General features: G+C 45.5%; 1 protein-coding gene across 3 annotated transcripts in view; it reads left to right on the forward strand.

Moving 5' to 3' along the window:
- Window positions 1–22,162, forward strand: part of MUSK (muscle associated receptor tyrosine kinase) — a 56,033-nt gene that overhangs the window by 23,927 nt on the left and 9,944 nt on the right. Inside the window, exons 6-14 of one of the 3 annotated variants that reach the window (XM_063321102.1) lie at window positions 64–188; window positions 3,888–4,047; window positions 5,554–5,560; window positions 8,385–8,651; window positions 13,345–13,520; window positions 16,946–17,034; window positions 17,365–17,524; window positions 18,743–18,932; window positions 19,276–19,467. In XM_063321102.1, coding sequence (XP_063177172.1) covers window positions 64–188; window positions 3,888–4,047; window positions 5,554–5,560; window positions 8,385–8,651; window positions 13,345–13,520; window positions 16,946–17,034; window positions 17,365–17,524; window positions 18,743–18,932; window positions 19,276–19,467 — 1,366 coding nt within the window. Of the gene's footprint in view, window positions 1–63; window positions 189–3,887; window positions 4,048–5,553; window positions 5,561–8,384; window positions 8,652–13,344; window positions 13,521–16,945; window positions 17,035–17,364; window positions 17,525–18,742; window positions 18,933–19,275; window positions 19,468–22,162 lie in introns of those variants that run through there. The other 2 variants (XM_063321099.1, XM_063321101.1) reach the window with 2 other exon arrangements.

Genomic DNA, 22,162 nt, shown 5'->3' on the forward strand with positions numbered 1-22,162 from the left:
CCCACACAGCAGCACAGCCTCAGCTTTATATTTCTGCTCAATTAGCATCTTCGTCTTCTGCAGTTTTTGCCAGAATCCTGAAGGCTCCTGAATCCCAAAATATCACCTTCGGCTCTGTGGTGACGTTGCGGTGCACAGCGACGGGCCTTCCAGTCCCCACCATCACCTGGCTGGAAAATGGAAAAGCTGTAAGTTCCTCTTTTTTCATGCTTTTGGTCCCCAGAAGGCTGCTAGCATCTGGAACCACAGCCCGGGGCTTAAAATGCGGGGCTGGGAGCCATCAGCCATGGTTTCTATTTCTGCCTTTCTTAGCACCTCGCTGTGCAGTCAAGTTGAGCTCGCCTTCCTGCTGCAATTTTCTCCTCTGCAAAACACTCTCCGGCTTCTCCAGGCTGTTGCATTTGTTAATTTTTTTGCGCCTGGAAAGGTTGAGATGAAGGATGCTTTGGATGCTTACAACCTTCCTCTGAGCCAGGGTTTCTATGACTTCATTGTGGGTTTAAGTATTTCTGCAGCCACCTTTCCTCTCTTTTATCCTAATCTGATAACAATAATATGGCAAAATCCTTTATTTGGCAAACTTACTTATTTGATGAAATAACACAAACTGAGGTAGTTAGGTAGAGTGAACTGTCTTGAGGCAAAATACCTGTGGGATAGCAAATATACACACCATATTTTCAGGTTAATAGATCTGAAATTTTCTAGACTGACCTAAGTGGCACACTGAAATATGTCACCAATTTATTCCTGGCTAGAAGCACTTCCTCAAGAAAGGCACACCATCCTTAGCAGCAGTCTCCAAGAGATGCAAATCCACTGCTTCTCACAGGAAATTGTTCTGTGGTCTGATTATCCTGACCATTTAAAATAGGTGCCTGTTTTGAATTCGTCTGGCTTCCATGTCTGTATGTAGGCTATTGCAGTGCCTTCCCTTCAGCTGAACTGAAGAGTCTCCTGACACCTGATGCTGCCTGCCTAGGAGTGAGCGGTGCGCCACAGTCACAGCAGCTCTGCAGCCTGGGCCTGCCATGGTTTTCCTCCAGTCTTCACATGGTTGTGATGGACATGTTTTATATTCTCTGTGGTCTTTCAACAATTTTTTTAAGGATGTGGGCCCCAGGGTGTGATGCTGTGGAGGAAGGTGGAGCAGCCGCTACTTGTAGCCTGGCAATCTGCCTCTGCTCCGTCTCACTGACCCTCTGTCAACCCTAAGTCCTTCTGGACACTGGCTGGCCATGCCCATTCCTGTGGACTTGCTTGTCCAACAGGACCAGTGAAACCTTTTGCTCACGTTCCTTACTTCAGGAGGCTATCCCCATCCTGGTCTGTATCACCTCTTTGCATGTATTAAAATACATTGTTAAGGAGCCTGGGCTACTCTGCAGGCTGTTTTGCCTTCCTTATCTCCTCTAAACTTCATTGTGTTCTCCAGTATGATTAAGGCTAACTTTCTATATTCCCTCAAAGTCCCTAGGGAGAACAGTAAAGGGAGCAGATCAGCCTCTGCAGAGCCCCATGTGTCCTTGGTAGTTTCTGGTGATTATTTTGAGACAACTGCAGGTGTTCGTTCAAGACTTCTTCCCCATTGGGAAAGAAACTTTTTGGGGTGGTCTGGGGTTCCTGGGAAGGGCAGAGTATTTCCAGACCACAGGCCCATGCTTTCCTAAGTTCCCACTGGTGCGTTGGCCCCACAGAGAGCTGTGTGTGAGATGATGCTCAACGCCTGCCTGGGTCACTGCCTGGCTAGTCAGATCTGCTCTGCCCAATTTCTGTCTGCAAGGCAAAGCCCAGTCCCAGAAGGTGCTTCAGACTGCCTCATTTTAAATATGGCAAGGAGAACTTAAGAGCCTGTCTCTGGGAAAGTCAGGCCAGGAAGAGGGTGGACGAGCGTACTTGTGTTTGAGGGCTGGCTCACGAGCAAGCAACGGTGAGTCATTTGAAGATGCAATGTGCCTGTGATGTTACAGTCTCTGAACGCCAACCTGTAATTGTCCTGAGGTTTAAAGAGTGGGAATCTGCTGAGGTTGTTGAACGCCTTTGAAGAGAAGGATGGAGACTCCTCTGTGCAGTAGCTGCCTTGCCTACCTAAACAGAAACACAATTCCTTTTCTTCCTGCTGTGCACCATGGGGCATCATGGTCCTTAAACTGTAGTTTTCCTCACTGCAAAGAACAAGTGGGCCAGGTGTGAAGAAGTTTCTGCTTTGGTGGTGGCTGACGTGGCATTTTAAAGGCTAAAAATACCTGCTGAAACCAAAATCTTAGAGAATGTGTTTGAAAAAGGAAGGGAAATAATTAACACAAGGGAATGGTTTGAGGCTCCCAGCAGAGGAAACAGATGGCTGGTGTGGAAGTCCTAGGCATAATAACTACCTGACATTTTCACCTGTGATTTTTCACGGTGCATGTTACTGCGTGTACTGCTCGTACTGCTTGCAGCTACCTGAGTGCCCTTTTCCTCCCATGGCCCAAGGCGGGAGGAGCAATCCTGGCTTTCTGTGCTCATCAGGCACACTCCAGTACTGCCAGGAGGGGAGTTAACAGGACAGGGTACATCCGAGGCCTGAGAGGCAAGGAGGGAGAGAGGACTGGATCAGCACAAGGGGCTCAAGGAGAGCAGCCACCTCTCCTGGGTGGATGCTGGGAGGCAGGGGCAGCCTGTAAAGAAATTCCTCCTTTCCACCAGGCAGGTCCCAGCAGTGTCTTAGTGTGGAGTGGTTTCTGGGGAGAAAAAAATTCTAAAAGTAAATCTGACCAGCAGTGTAACAAAAGAGAAAATTATGAAAAAATATCCCCTGAGCTCCCATCCAACTGATCCATCCTGAGCTCCTGTCCTGAGCTCCCATCCATCTTAACTGCATAAAGGCAAAAATTATCCCTGGTCTCTGCATTTGCACAGTGACTGGGACACGATCCATCCCTGGTGCAGTACTTACAATAACTCTGTTCGTCTGGTTATTTAGTGATTACTTCCCGTGCACATTCCCTCATGACAACTCCAAGTTGAGCTTGAGTGAGGCACATCAAATACATTATTTCCAGCATTTTCTTTTCAGAGAGAAACCTGTCTGCTTACTGAGGATGTGATAGAACACTGACACATCCCTTCTTGCTTTTTCAATTATCGCTGTTAATACCTTTGGAATCGGCGACTTGTCCTGTTGAAATCACGTTTCTACTAACTTCCAGGGGGGTCAGAGTGATCTCTCTAACCTCTCAGATAGACGAGTAGGTAGAGTGCTTTGCTGGGATGGATCCAAGGAGACAGTTGTCACTGTCCTTAGGGTCAGGTTGCACTGTTAGGATTCATGGGCAACCTAATCATGCTTGAATTGCACTTGATGCTTCCTATTAGTAAGAAAGGTAAAGCAGGCAATGCTGCTCCTTCCTACTGCTTTTGCAAGGTAAGAGTCTTGGTGTACCATATCCTTCTACTTTAATAAATGCCATATGAGCAGGAAAGACTTGAGGATAAAATCAAGCCCAGCTGGCCAAAGTCATCGTGCTCCAAGCTCATTTACCTGTGCCCTTCCTTGCTAAGGCATGAACAGGCAAACAATCTACTAGAAGTCCTGTAGCAATTAGCCAATTCAATTACATGAGCAAAACTGAGACTATAGCACTGTGGAACTGAAATTAGTTGCAAAAGTACTGCTCAAGTATGAAATATGAGAGGCCTTTAACATTTGCTTTTGTCTGGAAGTCAGCTGCTATGAAACCACCAAAATAACGCCAGCGGCTTTAGCTCTCTGCCACTTCTGTCTTCTTGCTATATCTTTCTCTGCCAATTTAAATGTTTGGGACTAGGTCACTTAGATTTTTCCTTGCTTTATTTGTTCGCCTTTGTTGGAAACAGCATTGCACTGGGGCTTTTCACTCTCTTAGGTTTCTGCAGGGTCTATAGCGGAAAGTGTCAAGGACAGAGTGGTTGACTCCAGACTGCAGGTGTACGTCACCCGACCTGGCCTGTTCACTTGCCTCGCCACGAACAAACACAGCAAAGCTTTTGGAGCCGCAAAAGCTGCAGCAACCATCAGTGTTTCAGGTATGCTGGGAAAGAAGGTGTCATTAACTTTTTACCCTTGCCAATAGCAGTCCTAGCTACCGTGCTGGGGGAGAGGAAAGGGGTGTGAAGTACTCGGGATGAGGAGGGAAAGCCTTGGAGAGCTGATAGTGTGCAGGGGGCTAAATCTGAGTACAAGTGCCTCCCCTGCCAGGCTATTTCCTCATATATTCTTACACTTTGTAGACTGGCACAGCTGTCATTTCCTGAATGTTTGATGCTGTCTTGTACTTTGTGTCCCAGAAGCACACTTGCTAAGTTCATCCATGCGGAGGAAGTTGTGGCCATGGCCCAGCATTGGTATCACCTAACAGCAAGGTGAAAATAACTTTCGTGAGCACTTTGGCTTCTCAGAGGGTTGCATCCAGAAAGCAGTGAGATTGCTGTTGGAGCAATACCCTGCCTGGGATAACCTCTGCTCCCAGGACATCTCCCAAATGGGGAAAGGAAGATCCAAAGAGGAGAAATACCAATGGTCTGAGCTAGTTGACAGAATTTATCACACTGAGAGAAATGTGGCAGCTTGTGCCTTCCCTCTTCGGACAGGCAGGGAGGTTTAGTTAGAGGAAAGAGGAATCATCCGGGACTCCAGATGGGGGGTAGCCCTGCTCCTGCTGTTAACCAGGCATACATCTGCTCCTCTCGTCTGTGCCTCAGTTTCTGCTCTGCTGAGAAAATAACCATGCCCTTTCTTACATTGGGCACTGAAACCTAGCAGCAAGCTCTGCCCCATAAGAAACTCAGCAGTTAGTTAGTACCATATTTTGTGTCCCCACTTCTGCTTTTAGCCCAGGCAAGGCTCTGCCCCACGAAACAGAGCTCCAAATGCAGTAGGGAGGGCAGGTGCTTTAGGCTGGTAGGAGAACTTTGCTCCAGGCAGTCTCTGCTCAGCAAGAGGGGAGCAGCCTCCCAGACTTGAGCAGGAGCCTGCCTTGACCTTGTCCGAGCTCCCAAGGGTCCCACGGTAGAGGTGTCCAGGTCCTTGGATGATGCTCAGAGCTTCCTCCCTGTGCCAGCGCAGCCCAGCTCCCTGCAGTGCTGCAAGTGGGGAGCACAGCCTTGTGCCTGTGCTGCTCCCTGGTTTCTCACACCTGTTACAGCTGCTGCCTGCAGTAATAGGTGATGGGTGGCTTAAACAGAGGATGCTATTTGCCAGTTATGTAGGACCCAAAGGATAAGGGTAAAGATGTGGGTGCAACAGTCCACCTCGGCAAGAATTGCAGTCAACAATCCACTTCCACCTCATCATTCCCTCTCCCCATATGGTGTCCAGTGCTGCCAAACTCTTTTTCACCACAAGAAGGTGCAAAATAAGGATAGAATTGAGCTGCATCCTTTTCAGACAGCTTACAAGTCTCAGACAGATTTCCTAGCATGGAAATCTTAACTCCCACATCTCAGAGGGGGCAATGAAGTGTCACTGATGTCTTTTCCATTTCTTCTTTCTCCTGGCTCATCCCAATTGCTGGATCCGGTGCCTTCCGGCAGAGTGGAGGTAAGAATGACTTTCTGCAGCTGCCTAGGGGCTTTCTCTTGGCCAGGGAGGAGAAGGATGATGAATCAAGGGGATTTGGTTAATTTTGCTTAAATGCAGGGAGTGGGTTTCTGGATGCCAAGCATGCAGATGATGTTCACCTGAAAGGAACACTGAGTTTGTTTATACAGGCATAATTAGAGACTGGGACCAGGTAGATAAGGATGTTTCAGTGTCAAAGAGTGGATCACACATCAGCAAGGGTGCTTAAAATACAGCAGTGGGGAGAATATTCTGAAGTAAATTCTGTTCAGTTACATATCCACAAATTCACTGACCTTATAAATTTACAGGCAAAAGCTTAACTGCAAGTTAAACTCCTGTCTGTACACAGCCAATAAATTTATTTTGGTTTGGTGATCACCAGATTAGTGCAAGAGAAGTTCAGTCATTTTTTCCAAGCAGAGTTATGCATGGATAAAGCTACTTGTGTGTGATCAGACATGCACTTTTTCTTAGTATTTTTTTGAGTACTAAACACTTTGGCTATTTTTTTTTTCTTTTTAGAGTCCTAGCATGTTTCTACAGGCTGCACTGGCAGATCAGTCTGGAATGAAAATGAGAGGCTTAGCCTGTGAGGAGGGCTGGTAGCTACTGGCCCTCAAAGTAAAGAACAGAGCCTGAGAAAGCCTGAGCAAATGGCTTTGCCACTCTGCTGACACAGGCTCCCTGCCAAGGCCCTTGCCTCCTTCACAAGGGCTTGCAAGGTTGATTCAGGAAGTTTGAAAGTGATTTAGTGACCACCCGATGATGATGGCAGACTTATGCCTTACACCTGCACCCGTGTAGGTGTGACAGGCATGGGAACAGTGATCAAATACTCAGCCCTTCTGTCCTGCAGTTGTTCTCAACATTTGCTGCACGAAATTCCCTTTCTGTGACAAGGCGTTGTGAGAAACATGTTGTGGCTGCCTCTCCATTGCAGCCTGGTTTGTGTCTCCCTGCAGGTTTTAAAAAAGCAAGGGAACACAATATTAGCACTAGTGGCTCTTGTCAGGCTTCTTCTGCAGCCCGTTGAAGTCAGCAGCACAGCTGCCCCATGCATACCTGTGCCTTCTTTTGCCTTTTGGGGCACAGGAAGGACGCACCTTTCAGATTAAGCACAATGGGCATCATCAGGAAAATGTGAAAAACATGTTCCCTCACATGCCAAGGACAGCTCTGGCAGGGTGCTGGGGACAGCATGGTGTTGTGGGGAAATATTCTTTGTGCCAGGGAGATGTCACAGGCTGTGAGACCAGTGAAGGATGCCTGGGAGTGCCTGTGTCACACACAGGTGTGTTTGTGGAGCCTGGGGTGATGCAGGGTGTCATACCTTCACTGCTGTTTTGGTACTACCTCAAGGAATCTGTGCCTTCCTGTATTTTTTAGCCAGTGCAACATATAGGAAAAAGTAGGAATTAAGAAAAAAATGACATGGAGCTCAAAGTAGGGCAGCTAAACCAGAGCCAGAGAGTGTCATCTGCAGAGAGCAGCATCTGAAAAGCTGAAAATTGGGCATCCTGTGTAATCCCTTGTCCTTGTACCTCCAGCTTTCCAAAGAAAAACAGCAAGAACCCCCAGGGTTGACAATGGATGATTATTTGGACAGGGGAAAGAAATAAAAGGCAAAGATACAAATAACTCTGCTGGCTACTCCAAATGGTTGGCGTGTTGTGAATTGAACTCCCTGACCCCACTTAAACTGGCCGAATGAGCAGTGGGGACAGCTGCACCCAGCCCTCCTCCCCTCCCTATTCGGCTGTCTGTCGCACCCGCGGAGGCCGTTTTCCCAGTTTTCCCCCCTCACTAAGGGCACTGCATCCCACAGGCTGCCTGAGCGGAGGGCGCATCCTCACCACAGACCTTGCTGCCATGGGGCAGCCATGGGAGCTGCTGGGAGCATGGCTGACCTGTGCATGCCCTCACCCTACTGCTCCCTTTTGATGGCCGTGGGGAAGAAGGGAAGGAGGGATGACAGCCGTCTCCTGCTAGATACTAAAAACGCGGGAAAGATAAATAAACAGCCCATGAAGGAGCCAACCCTGCTGTGCTTTTTATAGCTCTAGCATATTTCTGGCCCCATGCTTTGTGGCAGGAGCTTGCAACGTGGGAGATGTGGTGAAGGGTGGAAAAGATGGACCTTGCAGGGAAGCGCCAGAAGGAAAACCGCAGAGGCTTGTGCCTTTCTCCTCCCTGTATCTCCCACCTAAATGTGTGTGGGAGAGGGGCAGGGTCAGGAGGGGTGCAGGAGCTGAGGAGGGGCAGGCAGGAGCTTGGCTGGTCTGATCTTGTGAAAAATTTCCTGGCACGTGTTGGGTGGGACTCACCACCCTCCTGCTAATCGAGTCTATCCAAAATTAAACTGTTGCTTGTCAGGAAAGCAAAAACTCCCGAGTTATCACAGGTGTACAGCAAGCAGCATGGCTGATCTCTACTGCAGGGAAGCAGGAAAACAAAACATTTCCCAATTAGGGCATGGGCGCAGGGTGAGGGGCCATGCTAGGTCACAGTCATGCATGATTGCTTTGTCTTTTTGCCCACTTAGAATGCTAGCAACCCTTGGCCAGAGCCTCAGCCCTGGAGCTCACCAGGAGAGGCCTGCATACTCACCAGGGCTCCTTGCAGAAGTTTCATTTTTGGGTGGTATTAGCTGTTTTTACGGTTTATAACCATCTACACTCCCCTCCGTCCTCTGTTACCCTTACAGATGTCACTTTATTCAGAAACAGGGCTTATCCATCTTGCTCCTACAGGTGTTTAGGGCTGTGAGCTTACTGTGTGTGTATGTTCTTGTCCTCAACAGCAAGCTGTACAAGGGTGATGCAGGCTACTGCAGCACATACAGAGGTGAGGTGTGTAGTGCTATCTTGGCGAAGAATATTCTTGTTTTCTTCAACTCCTCCTATGCTGACCCAGAGGAGACCCAAGAGCTGCTTGTGCACACTGCCTGGACTGAACTGAAAATGGTGAGTTCATTCTGCCATCCGGCCGCTGAGTCTCTGCTGTGTAACTACATCTTCCAGGAGTGCAATCCCTCGGGAGCTGGGCCAGCCCCAAAACCAGTGTGCAGGTAAATGAAAAGAAATGCTTATCTTTCATTTTGTGGGGACGTGTAGGCAGCAGGGGAGTGGTGAGGGTCTGTCTAGACCTGCAGTGTCACTGAGTGAAAATGGGCTGTCTAGGTTTGCATGGGTTTTCCCTTTGGTCTCTCCTCTGTACACACAAAGATGACCTGATCCATCTTACTCTGTGCTCATTGCTAGGGTATGGACTGACTTTCAAGCCCAGACATCTGTGTTATATCAGTCTTTTAGCAGACAGTGTTGAAAAGAAATATCCATTTGACTGACATAATTGATTTAAATAATTAACATATTGCTATCGGTTAAACCTTACTAGGGCAGTATGTACTCATTATTACTATCAAAAGTAATTGCTTGTTTGGAATTTTGGCTAAATATGGTCACAATGCATGCAACAAATCTGGCTAAGGCAATACACTAATCATTCAGCACTTCCCACCACAACGAAGATGAAACAAAAAAAGATTACACCAGAGACACTGCCAGTGTAATTGTACCTATTAAACCAAACCTCCCATCTGGCTCTTGTATCCTCCCATATGCAGAGAAATGTGTATTGAAACAGGTCTGGCAGGGACCCCGAGGAGTCCAAAGCATCTCTCACTACAGCTAATCCACTGCTGACAGGTGTTTGTGCAACACGTTCCAGCGACAAGAGACGCTGCTCCCTCCCCATGCAACCTTCTGAGCAGCCTTTCTCTCATTGCTCCTTGTCCTCCCACCATGGCCATGGAGACGAGTTTCTTCCCTTACTCTCTGCAGCAAGATTTTACATCTTCCCCAACTTCTCAGACTAGAGTAAATGAGGTTTTCCCAAGTTCTGCTCATAGCTCTTGCTTTTCCAGTCTCTGAAGCTTCTGCTCCTCATCTTTCTTGAAGCGCTAAATATATATATAGCCTCCAGCCCAGATTCTGTTAACGTTAACTATAACAGAACAATGATTGCTTGGTGTGCCTTGCAGAGGACAGCCCCATGTAGATGTCTCAGGGTGAAGCTTTCTTTTTCTCTTATAAAACTTTTGTCCACAACAGATTCATGTCCATTTTCAGCCTTTGGAGGATTGTTGTCTGGCATTACCCATTTCATGTCTGGGCAGCTGATACCCCTGCCTAAGTGCAGTCCTTTGCTCTTGTTCTCCTTGAACCACGTCTTAAAACAGATCATTCAGATTCGTGTTTATCAGGAAAGCAGCCCCAACTCTAGTGTCTTAAGGAAAATACAAGACTTCTCTGCAGACATGGCAAGCACGCTGCCAGCTGGACTCAGGCCAGATGTAGTCTACTAGCAATTATTTTTCCAGTTATGTAGGGGCTTTTTAGGACAATCATCAGCATGTTGTTTTTGTAATCTGGACCTTTCTCATTGCTCCTCCTTTAATATCTCTAAAACATAGGCACAGAGGAAAGTCCCAGTACAAAGCTTGACAATATGTTGTGTTCTCTATTTGGTGCCTATACTGTTCAGTATTCCTCTGCCAGCACAGTAGTGGCATATATCCTACAAAAGAAGCGTATGTGCAAGTATCCATAGGTAATCATGCAGCCAAGTACTGAAACTCACTTTTTGCTGGCACACTCCTCCCTGCCACCTTGTTGTTTTGCTCTTTGTCATTGTGCCCTTTAGTTCATGATCTCTCTGCCTTTTTTCAAGATGTGTGACAGTATTTATATCTGAGCCACATATGCACAGCACATTTGGCAGCTAAGGATTTTGCACAGTGCTCCACGAGGCATTTCAGTGAGATCTGGGTCTCACTTAATTTACTGCTGCTCATGAGTGACCCTGCTGGACCAGAACTCATGGTGATTTGACTGAAGACCTGCACTTCTGGGGCGCTTCTGAAGTCAAAGTATTATAAATCAGCATAAATCTACATTTGATCTTGAGCTAACAGGCACTGCATTTACAAATATGTCAAAATCTCAATGGACTTTCCTGGCATCATCTTTCTTCAAATCCATGAATCAATGTTACATTTTTTTCCCCTTTAAATATTCTTCCCCATGATTTTAATGCAGGTTTAAATGCAGCTTTCTTCATGACAAGAACCCTGGAATGACATCCTTCCTGTTTTCTGTTCCCAGAGCACATCAGCTGGACAACAGCTCTTCCAAAGCCCTAACCCAATACTCCTTTTGATAACTCAGATATCTAATACATACTTCTGAACAGCCGAGTCCTGTGGGGGATCTTGAACACATTTCACATGGTCTTGGTTACTTTCCAATTATCTTATCTGCTTTTTACTGACAACTTTATACCTCTCTGCAGAAACTGGCTAGACTATAACGGTTTTCAGCTGAAATACTTTATGAGTATGATTTTAACTATGTCAGAGGCTAGAGAATTTTTGAGGGACATATTTCCCTTAACATATTTCCATATGTTGTTGTCTTTTTATTTATTCTCTGCACTATTTTTTCTCTCCCCATGTAATTTTTTGTGTTCATTTTGGTTTGGAAGCTAGCTAGCAAGAATAACAACTGACAAACAGACTGAGTAAAGCTTTTATAAAAATAATCAGGGGATAAAGCAAGATGAAGTGAAATAGACGAAAACAATATGGGAAAAATTTTGCTTCATGTAAGTCAAGATGCAATTTGATTAAAATTAGAGTTTTCCTGTTTTTAAGGGAAAGTGATGTGTCATCTCATAATTCTTGATTACATCTGCCTTTTACCACTAGCTGCTTCTGTGTTAGCAAGACAAAACCCCTCAATTTCTGTTTCAACCACTGCTGATATGAAGTGACTAGGCTGCAGGGAAGAGTCACGTGTTGGCAAACGTCTCACTTTGGTTGGGTCTCTGTGTACCCACCTCCTTTCAAACAGTCCTTTGTGGTTCCTAAAACGTTAGTGGCTCATTTGTCCTCTTCTGCTGATGCCGTTCTTTGTCCATCTGTCACTTACATGACATAAAATTTCTAATAATAATCTGAAGTAATCTTTGCATATGATCTCATCAAGCTCTTGCTGATCAGCATTATGTGTTATAACAATGGTATGAACCCAGCTTGAGGAGACTGGCCATCCCTCCCTCTGGCTGCCTCACCATGCTCCTGGGCTGGATTTGTAGGTGAAGAGAACCTACTTTTAATGCTGGAGCAGACAGGATTGCAGAGGAAAGGCCTTTTACATTTTGCAGTTGCACACCGAATAGGGCCTTGTTTAAGGATGCTCAGGCTTCAGGAGTGAAGGCAGCTAATGCAGTCCAGATCTCCTAAGTGTCAGCCAGCACTTCATATGCAAGACTTTCTCATTTCCCTAGCTAAACATTTCTTTACTTCAGAAGGTCATTCCTGTTCCACATGTTGTTTAACATAAAAAAGATAAATTACACCATCTGGCTGCATTCTGGCTTTCATGGAAGCGAGGAAGGAATAAACTAGCCCTGGCTAAAACCAAGCACGGGGCAGCTGGGCTTCGATGGCTTCAGCCGGCAGACTTGGAGGGCATACATTGCTGTTGCAGAAAAGCTGCTGCCCTGGTAGAATTTCTAATGTCCTCCATCCTTTCGGTGCTTTGAGGGTTATCACTGTTGGTAGTCATCTGAAACTCATGACCATCTGCTCTTGCCAAAACTGTTAGCAGACTATAAGTAAAGAAACTGCATGAGCTCACCAGGTGATGAATTTGGCTAAAACCTTCACTGTGGATCCCAGCTGTACCTTTCTGGATCATTGTGTCATCTTGCACATGACCTCAAAGCTGGTTTTGAAACTCAGGCTGTCCAGAATGAGTACATAAATAATCAAATCACTGAATCACTGATGAATTGACTAATGCAACAAACCCTCAAACTTTACAGTACGGTACTGTAAAGTCCGTCCTTCCTTCCTTCCTTCCTTCCTTCCTTCCTTCCTTCCTTCCTTCCTTCCTTCCTTCCTTCCTTCCTTCCTTCCTTCCTTCCTTCCTTCCTTCCTTCCTTCCTTCCTTCCTTCCTTCCTTCCTTCCCTCCTTCCTTCCTTCCTTGATATTTCTGCCTTGGCCTTCTTCACAAACAGTTTCTGATCTAAGGAATATTTAAACACCCAAAGCACTTCTTGTCAGTGAATGTTTCACATCGATGGAGGTAATACATTAGGAAGGAAACAGTTAGGTCTCTTTTTCTGCCAGGCATTGTAAAGTTTTGATGCAGACAGCTGACAGATAAAAAAGGGGCTGAAAGGTGACCGTGGAGAAAAGAAGAAAATTGGATGGGTGATTCTGTGAGATTAAAAATACAGACAAATATTTAGTTTAAGAAGCTTAAGAATTGCAGCTTACCTTCTGTCTTTAATAGATGACACTTTAATGTACAATCTACAGACAGGTGAGATTTTTAGAATGCACCAAAAAATGCTAAGATAATTCCCAGACCTGATGTTTATTAGTAAAAGATGTCAATAAATATGTAGGAAAAGGTGGGAAAGAACTTCTCGCAGACTGTGATGTGTGTTGTGTTTTGAGCATAACCCTGCTTCATTAAAAATGTAGCTTTGTGGGTTTCCTAAAGGAAGCTGTTACATTTTAAACAGAGTTTCCTTTATGGTTTATGAGCCAGACAGACTGGCCTGAAGAGGCATAGCCCCATTAATGGATTTCTGTCAGCCTGCATAACCTGCACACCACTGCTAAGTGCAGCCATTGTTATCAAGCCATTGACTGCTGTATTTCACTGTTTTTTGCAAAATAATGTAGAGAGAATTGCCTTGCTGTAAAGGATCTCTACTGCTTTAAGGAATGGCTCTCAATGGAGGAAAACTCTCAGAAGGGGATTTACAAGCCTGGACTGTTGCTCCTCGCGCTTCCTGAATGCAACAGGCTGCCCAGCCTGCACCAGGACCCCAGCGCATGCACCCGCATCCCTTTCTTTGGTAAGGTGGCACGTGCTGCCCACTGTGCAGAGAGTCGTGGCCTTGGTGAGGGAGGGGGGAATGATATGATCCATAATTTACAACTAAAGTAAAGGCTCACGGTGGGTACCATGCTGTCAGCACCTGTGCACAGAACTGTGACAGCTGCATCAGCTGTTTGCCTGTCTCGTCTGACTGGGGCGCGGGAAAAATTCCTCAAGCAAATAAAGCCTGGCTCTTTATTGAGAAGGTCACTACAACCTCATTTCCAAAATCAGTCTTAATGATAGCAAAATTGCCATTCAGGTGCCACTGCAAAGAAACAAGATGCTTAAGCACACTGCTGGGAGGGAACTTATTTGCATTCTCCTAAGCAGGCACTCAGTTATACCACATCCTGGGCAACCCCTCCTTACGTCTTGTCTTTTTACAGATTTTAAGAAGGAGAATATAACCAGTAAGTAGACTGCTCCAGGCTCTATGTTTCTAGAGATGGACATGATATTCTTTGTTGAAGATGCAGCTTGCATGGCATTTTTGTGTTTTGTTGTGGTCCTGGCTGGCTGGATTCAGGTTATTACCAGGGAATGCTTGAACTTCCACATCCAAAGCATGGGGAAACACAAGCTCTTCAGGGCTTGGTGAGAATGTCAGCTGGCAACTGTTGAAGGTGATTAGAGAGGTATAGTGCTTTTAAGTGGTACCCTCCCTTCCAGCTCTTCCCCCTTCTTTCTACCCATTGCTTCTAGTTTTGCTTTACCCATATTTAGTATTTCTGGTACTACTACTGAAGTCTGACCATTTCTTGTGTGACCCCCGCCATGAGCAACAGCCAGACCCAACCACTCCCTGCAGGGCTGTTTAACTTCTGTTGGCCTCCTGCCCTGCTGATGGTCACAGCTGAAACATCCAGCTCTTCCAACTGGCATGCAACTGCAGTTTAAAGCTCAGCCACTGAATTTGTCTAGCTGGAAAGAGGAAGAACAGCGCCTCCCTTCTGCCATGCTTCTAAGCAGGTGAGGTCTGCAGGTTTGGCAGCGGCAGGCACCTTCTGCATTGAGAGAATGTGAGAGAAAGTGAGAATTTTGGTTCATTTTCTTTCATGGGAAGGCCTTGGCTCCACCTGGAAACCCAAGGCCCAGATACCCAGTGCTGCACACCTCGGAGGCAAATGCTTTAGCACCCTGTAAGTGCTCCAGTATCACTGCCCAATGCTTACAGCCTGCAGCCAAACCCTCCCTGGGGAAAGGAGCACAAGGCGGGGATGCTAGCAGATGAGTAGTGCATCCACAGAATGGTTTCAGCCTCCCCTTGGATGTTTGCAAGTTCAGGACATGGCCTCTGTCTCCTGTGTAAATGTCTGACGTTTTTGTTCAGATTTCACAGGGTGATATTGCACAGATTTGCACTATTTGGTCATGAATCAGGGAGACATAAGAGTAACATTTTAGTGATATTTCCCCCTTTTTTACTTTAGAGACAGTGTTATGTCCACAAACGTTTGGGCAGCATGAACTCAACTGTTTTCTGCTTTGCCCATCAAAGCTATTCATTAAAGCCCAGTTGGACCACCTTTATGTCCTTATTGTAGCAAGACCATGTATGAGACCATCTGCATTTTCCAGGCCACCAAGGACTCAAGGGTGCTTCCTTAGTGTTGCTGTTGCTCCAAAAGCCCTCCACATTGCTCGTCTTAGGTGCACACTGATCTTTTCAGATTGGTTTATTTCAGACCTGCGTAAAAGTTTTTTTCATGTTGGTTATTAGCTCACTCATGGGGCAGGTCTCAGGCATTGCTTTCCTTGCCTTTGAATGTGAGACATTTAAAATGCTGGACTCAGACACAAACTATGGTCTCGCGTGGCTTAACAAGATTTTAGACTTCTGAAGAGCTACAGGTGCTGGTCATGTGGGGGCTGTTAGCTTGTTGCAGATGCGAGGCATAACTCGGTAGCTTACATATCAGTCAAAGAAGTCCAAGTTAGAGCATTTTACTAGTTATTTATGATGGGTTAAGTGTGCTTATGAAGTCCATGGCCTTTCCTATTCTGAGGTGTTTGCATGCTTTGGGCTACAGGAACTTGATCCTCTGTTCGCGCTCAATTACCTGGAGCAAACATTGCCATGGTGGTGTTTCTTCCTACCCATATGTAGTGCCTGGTGGAAGTTCAGAAAGCTAAGTGTCTATGAAAGACCCATAACTGCAATTCTGAGTGCAGTGGGTGATGCAAGAAGAAAAGAGCAGACAGTCATCACAATGCATTTACTATGTTTCTCTTACAGGAGAAACAGGACCTGCAAGGTTAAATTAAAATGCTTAGCCTTTGTCTCAAACTTGGATCAAAACTTATCCAAAGCCTTCATGAAGCTGAAAGAGATTTGCTTAAAAAAATAATTATTTTAGAGCAGGTCAGGTTTCTTCATGGTTTTCTTTTTCTGAGTGTAAGAACACAATAGAAAATAAAATCATGACAACAGTGTTTACTGGCTTGTTAATTTATCTAACAAGGTTAATAATGCAGTGGACCTTAGTGCACGCCATCGACAAGAATGCTAGTCCTTGGTCAGCAAAGTTTATGTAAGATTAGCTAGCATGTGTTAAAGTGTGTAAGGCTGCACGTCCTCTGTTGTCTTCCTGATTCATAGCATGCATTACAGTCTCCTATAAGGACATGTCTTGCTTACATTTATGTTTTGGGAACATATTCCTGCAGTAAAAATCACCTCAAGATTTTCTGCTTAATTTTTCTGCAGCTGGAGTAAGCCTTCTGTATGGAAAGTGAACTACACATTCTTCATTACAAAGAACGTTATTTTATACTGATACTATTCCTTCAGATCTGTAGTTGCGTTCAGTGTGTGGTTTCCACACGTGCTGGAAACCATAAACTGCTTCCAAACATTCAGCCTAAGAGGACAAGCGCTGAACAGAGGCAGGAAAGAGGGATACTACTGTGGGATTTTATGAATCCCAGCCCTCTTCTACCTACCCCAGGAAGGAGGACGTCTTCCTGTTAGTCCCCCTGTAAGACTGCAGGCTGGGAATCATGAAATCAGTGCTGCAATTTGCTTTCTGCCATGGTTTAGCATGGGTGGCTTCACTGTGGTTCTGCTCTGCACTTTCTGTGTGGAAGCGCTGTGAACTGGGTAGATGCAGTGCAACCATCGCAGGCACATGGCCCGTTTCCTCAATCTGAAAGAGCTCCAGTTCCCTCTTTGGAGTTTTACCAGATTTGATCATATGTATTGAGCTCAAAATCCATTTAAGTCCAAACAGGAGGCTAAGCAGTTCCCTGCCTGCAGTTCTCTGGTCCTTTTATGTGCTTCACATCTGCTAATTGCCACATGGTCTTGTGTAACAAAATGAATTTTACTTTTGTGAGTCCCCACTGCAGGATATGGTCTGAGATGCTTTGTCCCCATGTGTTGTTTTTTTTTTTCCCCAGGGACTTGCTACAGCGGCAATGGCCAGTTTTACCAGGGTTGGGCCAACGTCACAGCCTCCGGCATTCCCTGCCAGAAATGGAGTGACCAGGTGCACATCAGTGTGAGACCCACTGAATGGAGAGCCATGCTTGAGATTTGCTTTTCCAAAGTTTCCTAGAGCCAGGCAGCCCAGTCCCAGTAGAAGGGCTGAGCAGGGGACTCATTCTTGAGTTCACTGGTGTTTCACACCTTCTTCATGTTTCAATCTGCAAGTTCCCCTTCCCATGGCAAGATGAATTCTCTGTCATTCTGGCAGGCTACTGAAAGGCTGTTTTACCTCTGCCTTTCTTTGCTCCTGTGTTTTGTTTGGTTTTGTTTTGCTAATACCAGCAGGAAAAATTATACTGCAACACTAATCCAATTTGTTTCCTCCCCCAAGGCTCCCCACTTGCACAGGAGGACTCCTCAGGTTTTCCCTGAGCTGTACGATGCCGAGAATTATTGCCGCAATCCAGGAGGTGAGAACGAACGTCCCTGGTGCTACACAAAAGACCCATCTGTGACCTGGGAATACTGCAGTGTGCCTCCCTGCAGAGATGGTAGGCAATGGCAATGTATGATTTCTGCCACTGTGGTTGTTTTGGGGCCATGCAAGGTGTTTGCATCCTGAGCGCTCATGGCCACACATGGTCTGTTCTGTCTTCTGGATTCAGCCAGTCCTGGTTCTTGTCATAGATTCACTCAGCAGCTTTAACCAGAAGGTGTAACATGCACTTTAAAGATGGGAAAATGATGACAGGCAAATCAAGCACTTTGCCCCAGTTTATATTAAGACCAAAGGATGAAATCAAATTTCCTGTGATGTTATGAAAAATGGATTTGCCACACTGTGTTTTGAGGAGAAGGTAGGGTTTGGGGCTGTTTTGCAAAGTTGGTTTGCCTCTGGTGATTTTTTTTTCAATAAAAAAAAACAATTCTAACTAAAACCAAACCTGAAAAAGATGGAAGCAGACTTTCTGTTATTTCTTGTTAAAGGACAGAACAATTTTTGAAACGTATTTCATCCAAGGCACACAGTTTCTAGATCTCAGTGTTTGGAAATAAGTCCATTCTGCTTGGATGGAGAGCAGGGGTTCTCTGGACTTCAGGGAACACAAGTCAGTATCAGTTTAGTTGGCCTTAAAAAGAATGGTTTAAATTTCTTTCTGTTCTCAATCATTGCATGTGCTGATTAGCATTTTCTAGAATATCTCAGAAAGTACTCAGCAGCTGGGTCTTTTTTTCCTAACAATACAGACAAATATATTTTACACTAGTTTACCATATTGCTCCATAAAGACAGTGAGATGCACATTATTGGAAGCAATGGGATATTTCAGGAAAGTATCACTGTGTACTTACTTGGTCTTATACTGCTCCCTGCAGATTCCTTTCAGGACACATGATACATTGTGGTCCGTATTGTAGACCAGTGATCTTTCCTACTGCAGACATTACTATATTTGAATACTGTTGAGACTGTCAGATTTGATCTCCTGTCTGTAACTCTTGCAAACATTCCTTATGAAAATTGTGTTCCCAGCTCAAGGGGAACTGTGTCTTGGTCTTTACCAAATCCTGGGTTCTCACATTTGGCAAGCAGAAATGGGTTTACTTCCTGCAAACCAGGCTTCCCTAGTATGGTCATCTCATGGAATCATACGGTTGTATCTGTCATGTCAGTAATTCCCAGGACATCAGACTGACTCCGTAAATACCTTAGAGAAAGCCCTATAAACTATCAGAGGCATAACCTTCTGATTTTGTTTGCATTACAGCATCATTATCACTAGGAACAAGAAAACCAAATGGAGAGACTCCAAATCTCCCCCCTCCTCCTCCCTTTTCCCCTACATACTCCATGACTGTTATCATCTCGATCATCTCCAGCTTTGCCCTGGTCATCGTCTTTGGCATTGTCACCCTGGTTTGCTGCCGTCGGCGAAAGCAGTGGAAAAACAAAAAAAGGTAAACCTTGGGACTTAATTCAAGGCAACAAATGCTGCTTTGAAAGAGGGCTTGACTGTTTCTGAGAGCATAGTCCTGCAAAGTCCTGGTAGGGGGCGAGCACCCCTCCCTTTGACTGTAGCAGCCCAGTGCAAGCTTTGGCAAGTCCCTGTGCTGGAGCAGAAGGTGGCCTGGTGACTGTTTTGGAGTCATGGTGTGACACCGTGCTGCAAGGCTCTTTCAACAGCCCTGAGTGCCCTCCCTTTTCCATCTTGGAAGAAACCAGCCCTGGAGGAGATGCAGATAGTTATCTCCTGTTTGAGGATTGTGCACACATTGACCAAAATCTGCTTCATTGTTTCAGAGAGTCAGAGACACCAACACTCACCACTCTGCCCTCTGAACTCCTCCTGGACCGGCTGCACCCTAACCCGATGTACCAGCGGATGCCCCTTCTCCTCAATCCAAAGTTGCTCAGCCTGGAGTATCCCAGGAACAATATTGAATATGTGAGAGATATTGGGGAAGGAGCATTTGGGAGAGTCTTCCAAGCAAGGTAAGTGGCCTGTGTGTGAGTTCTCTTTATCTGGAAATACCTGGGAAAACTTGACAGTCAGGCAACTGCTTATCTGGGCTCTAGAAATCGTTCATTCATTCATGCCAAAATCATATGCATGTGCACCAAATGGTACACTCAGGCTTGAATAATTGTTTCTGTTGTCCACTGCTTTCTGTTGATATTTGTTAAACTTCTGTTGGAAATGACTCTCCTGTTCCCTCTAGTAGATGTAATGTCTTACATACCAAAATCTGGTGTAAAAGCTTAGCTAAATTTATCATCACTGTTTTTGCCAAGAGTATAGCCTGTGATATGTGACCTATTGTGAAATTCTTGCATTTCCCAGTATTTACAAATTGTCAGTGTGTGGTGTCCTCCATTACAATTACCACAGAGGGCAACGTGTCATGTTGCAGTTAGGTCCTGACCCAGTTTCCATTTGATTCAGTGGCAAAACCAAACCAAGCCAAAAATCCCCTAAAAACCCAATCCACTTAGGACAACAATTTTTTTTGTGTGTGTGTGTCCTCTTTAGTTACTCATTATTTATTCTTGGGATTTGCACCCATTGTTGCCTGTTTTAAATTTAAGATATTAGATGAGATCGCAGTTCTGTTAAATCTCATGGGAGGGGAGATCGTGCACTTCCCAAATGTGAAGAATGTTTCATTGAAAAACACAGAGGTGAACCCAGTCCTGCCTAGACTGAAATGGATGGAGGGTGTCTTGTTAGTCTTGACAGATTCCATAATTTCTGCAGGACAGTCTTTGACCAGTACTGGTCTCCTTGGAAAATCCTATCCCCAAATTCCTGAAGGGAAGTGGATAGACTGCCCAGTTCCATGTTTACTTAGGATGGTTTTCTTTGTCCTTTACAGTTAAGAAATCTGGGATGTGTCTGATTTTGTAGCTATATCTGGAGTAGTGTATGATGACCTAAAAAAATCCCGGGGTGTATCAGAGTCCCAACATGGGCCAAGACCTGGATGGTGGAACTGCACCCATTGACTGCAAAGACAAAGGACTCTCCTTGCAAAAAGCAGTCATAATTGCAGATACTTTCTGTGTTTATAGTTATGCTGTTAACATATCCCCTAGGAAATGAGTTACTTGCAGGTTAAATGTGTTAGAGAGGGGAAACTGTTTCAATAGCGGAGATGGATTTTTTTTTTTCTAATGAATGATGCATTTTTTCTAATGGAAGAAACGCAGGCATACTTTTCTTTAATACAGAGAGAGCTAAAAATAACAAAGATCAAACGGTGTAGAGTGGGAAAATCACAGATGCTTAGCCTGTGATTGATCGTTAGCCTGGATGGCAAAGCTGAACACATCTGAGCTTGAAACAAGAACAAGGCTGTAGGAACTCTGGCACAGCTGTGCTCGGGGCATTGGACACCAGCTGGCACAGGGACACAGGGCAGCCATCATCCCAGCCTCAGCACAGCGCTTGGGATGCCCTGCGGAGCGTTGTCTTCCCACTCATGTGGTGGAGATCTTCACCACACTGTGCGTTTGCACAGGTGATCTTCCTGCAAAGTGCTTCTTGGGCCCTGCGCTGTGACCTTCAGTATAATTTAAGTGCTGCACAGACCTTTCTGAGCTGGAAATGACTCTCACCCACATCGAGCAGGACCTCTCAAAGGGTATTCAAATGTCACTAAAGCTCTGGGTTAAGCAAGTGCCAAAATGGCAGAGAGATCTTTTATGTGGATTTCATCCACACCAGTGCTGCAATTTCTTTTAATTAAACCTTTTTGCTAGTGTCAGTGGAAACTGGGAGAAAAAGAGACACACGTACAAAAATAAAAAAGCAACACATCTTAGCCAGCTTTTGCAAAGTGGAGAGTACCATACCTTAAGAAACTCCCGCTCTCTGTGGCTCAGGGAAGTAGTCACAGAAATATTGCTTCTGAGGGGCTTCCTTATTTTTATTAGTATCTATCAAAAGTCCCTCCAAGGCCTTATATTTCCAGGCAACATTTAAGCCACTGTCATTTCTGTGCACCTCTGGTAGATCAGCGCAGACTACTGATCCAGTAGCACCAGCTGTGCATCCCTACAGGTTACTAAAGCTATCACAACTCAAATCATTGCCTTCCTGTCTCAGATGGATAAAATGTACTTGTCGTACTTGTCTACGTGTGTTAAATGGACATCTCGAGCTAAGTTTAGCAACCCTCTTACTTCTTCTGGTCTCATGTTTCTCCCTCTCCTGTAAACACAGCTCTGCACCCAGTGCCAGCGATGTCTTTGCCAGTTGGCTTGCTGTGAGTACTGATTCAGTGTTTACTCACTCCTGGGTCAAGCAACATGTTAGGACAGGAAGCGTCTGGCTATCATTTACCAGCTTCTCCTGAAAGACTGCTGTAATTGCTGGGGGCAGCTTCACACTGCAAAGGATGAGGAAGTAACCAGTTACCCTAATAGATGTCCTTAAAACAAGATTCAGGACCTGGCTCAGGTCTCTCCTGACTGGGTTGTGATGGCTGACTCAGGATCCTCTGCCCCTGGGACAACCACACTGGCCCCACATGGTACTAGAGAACCAGCCCTTTGTGGTTCAACACAGATCAGCATGCAAATTTTCTCCCAGAGCTAGAGCTGCATGGTCTGGGCTAAGCCTGAAGCCCAGGATTGCCTAAAAGCCTGGATGTGGGGTCTTTGCTAGCCTGCCAGTGGACCCCCACTG

This window comes from Chroicocephalus ridibundus, chromosome Z, assembly GCF_963924245.1.
Source record: "Chroicocephalus ridibundus chromosome Z, bChrRid1.1, whole genome shotgun sequence".
Taxonomy (NCBI): domain Eukaryota; kingdom Metazoa; phylum Chordata; class Aves; order Charadriiformes; family Laridae; genus Chroicocephalus; species Chroicocephalus ridibundus.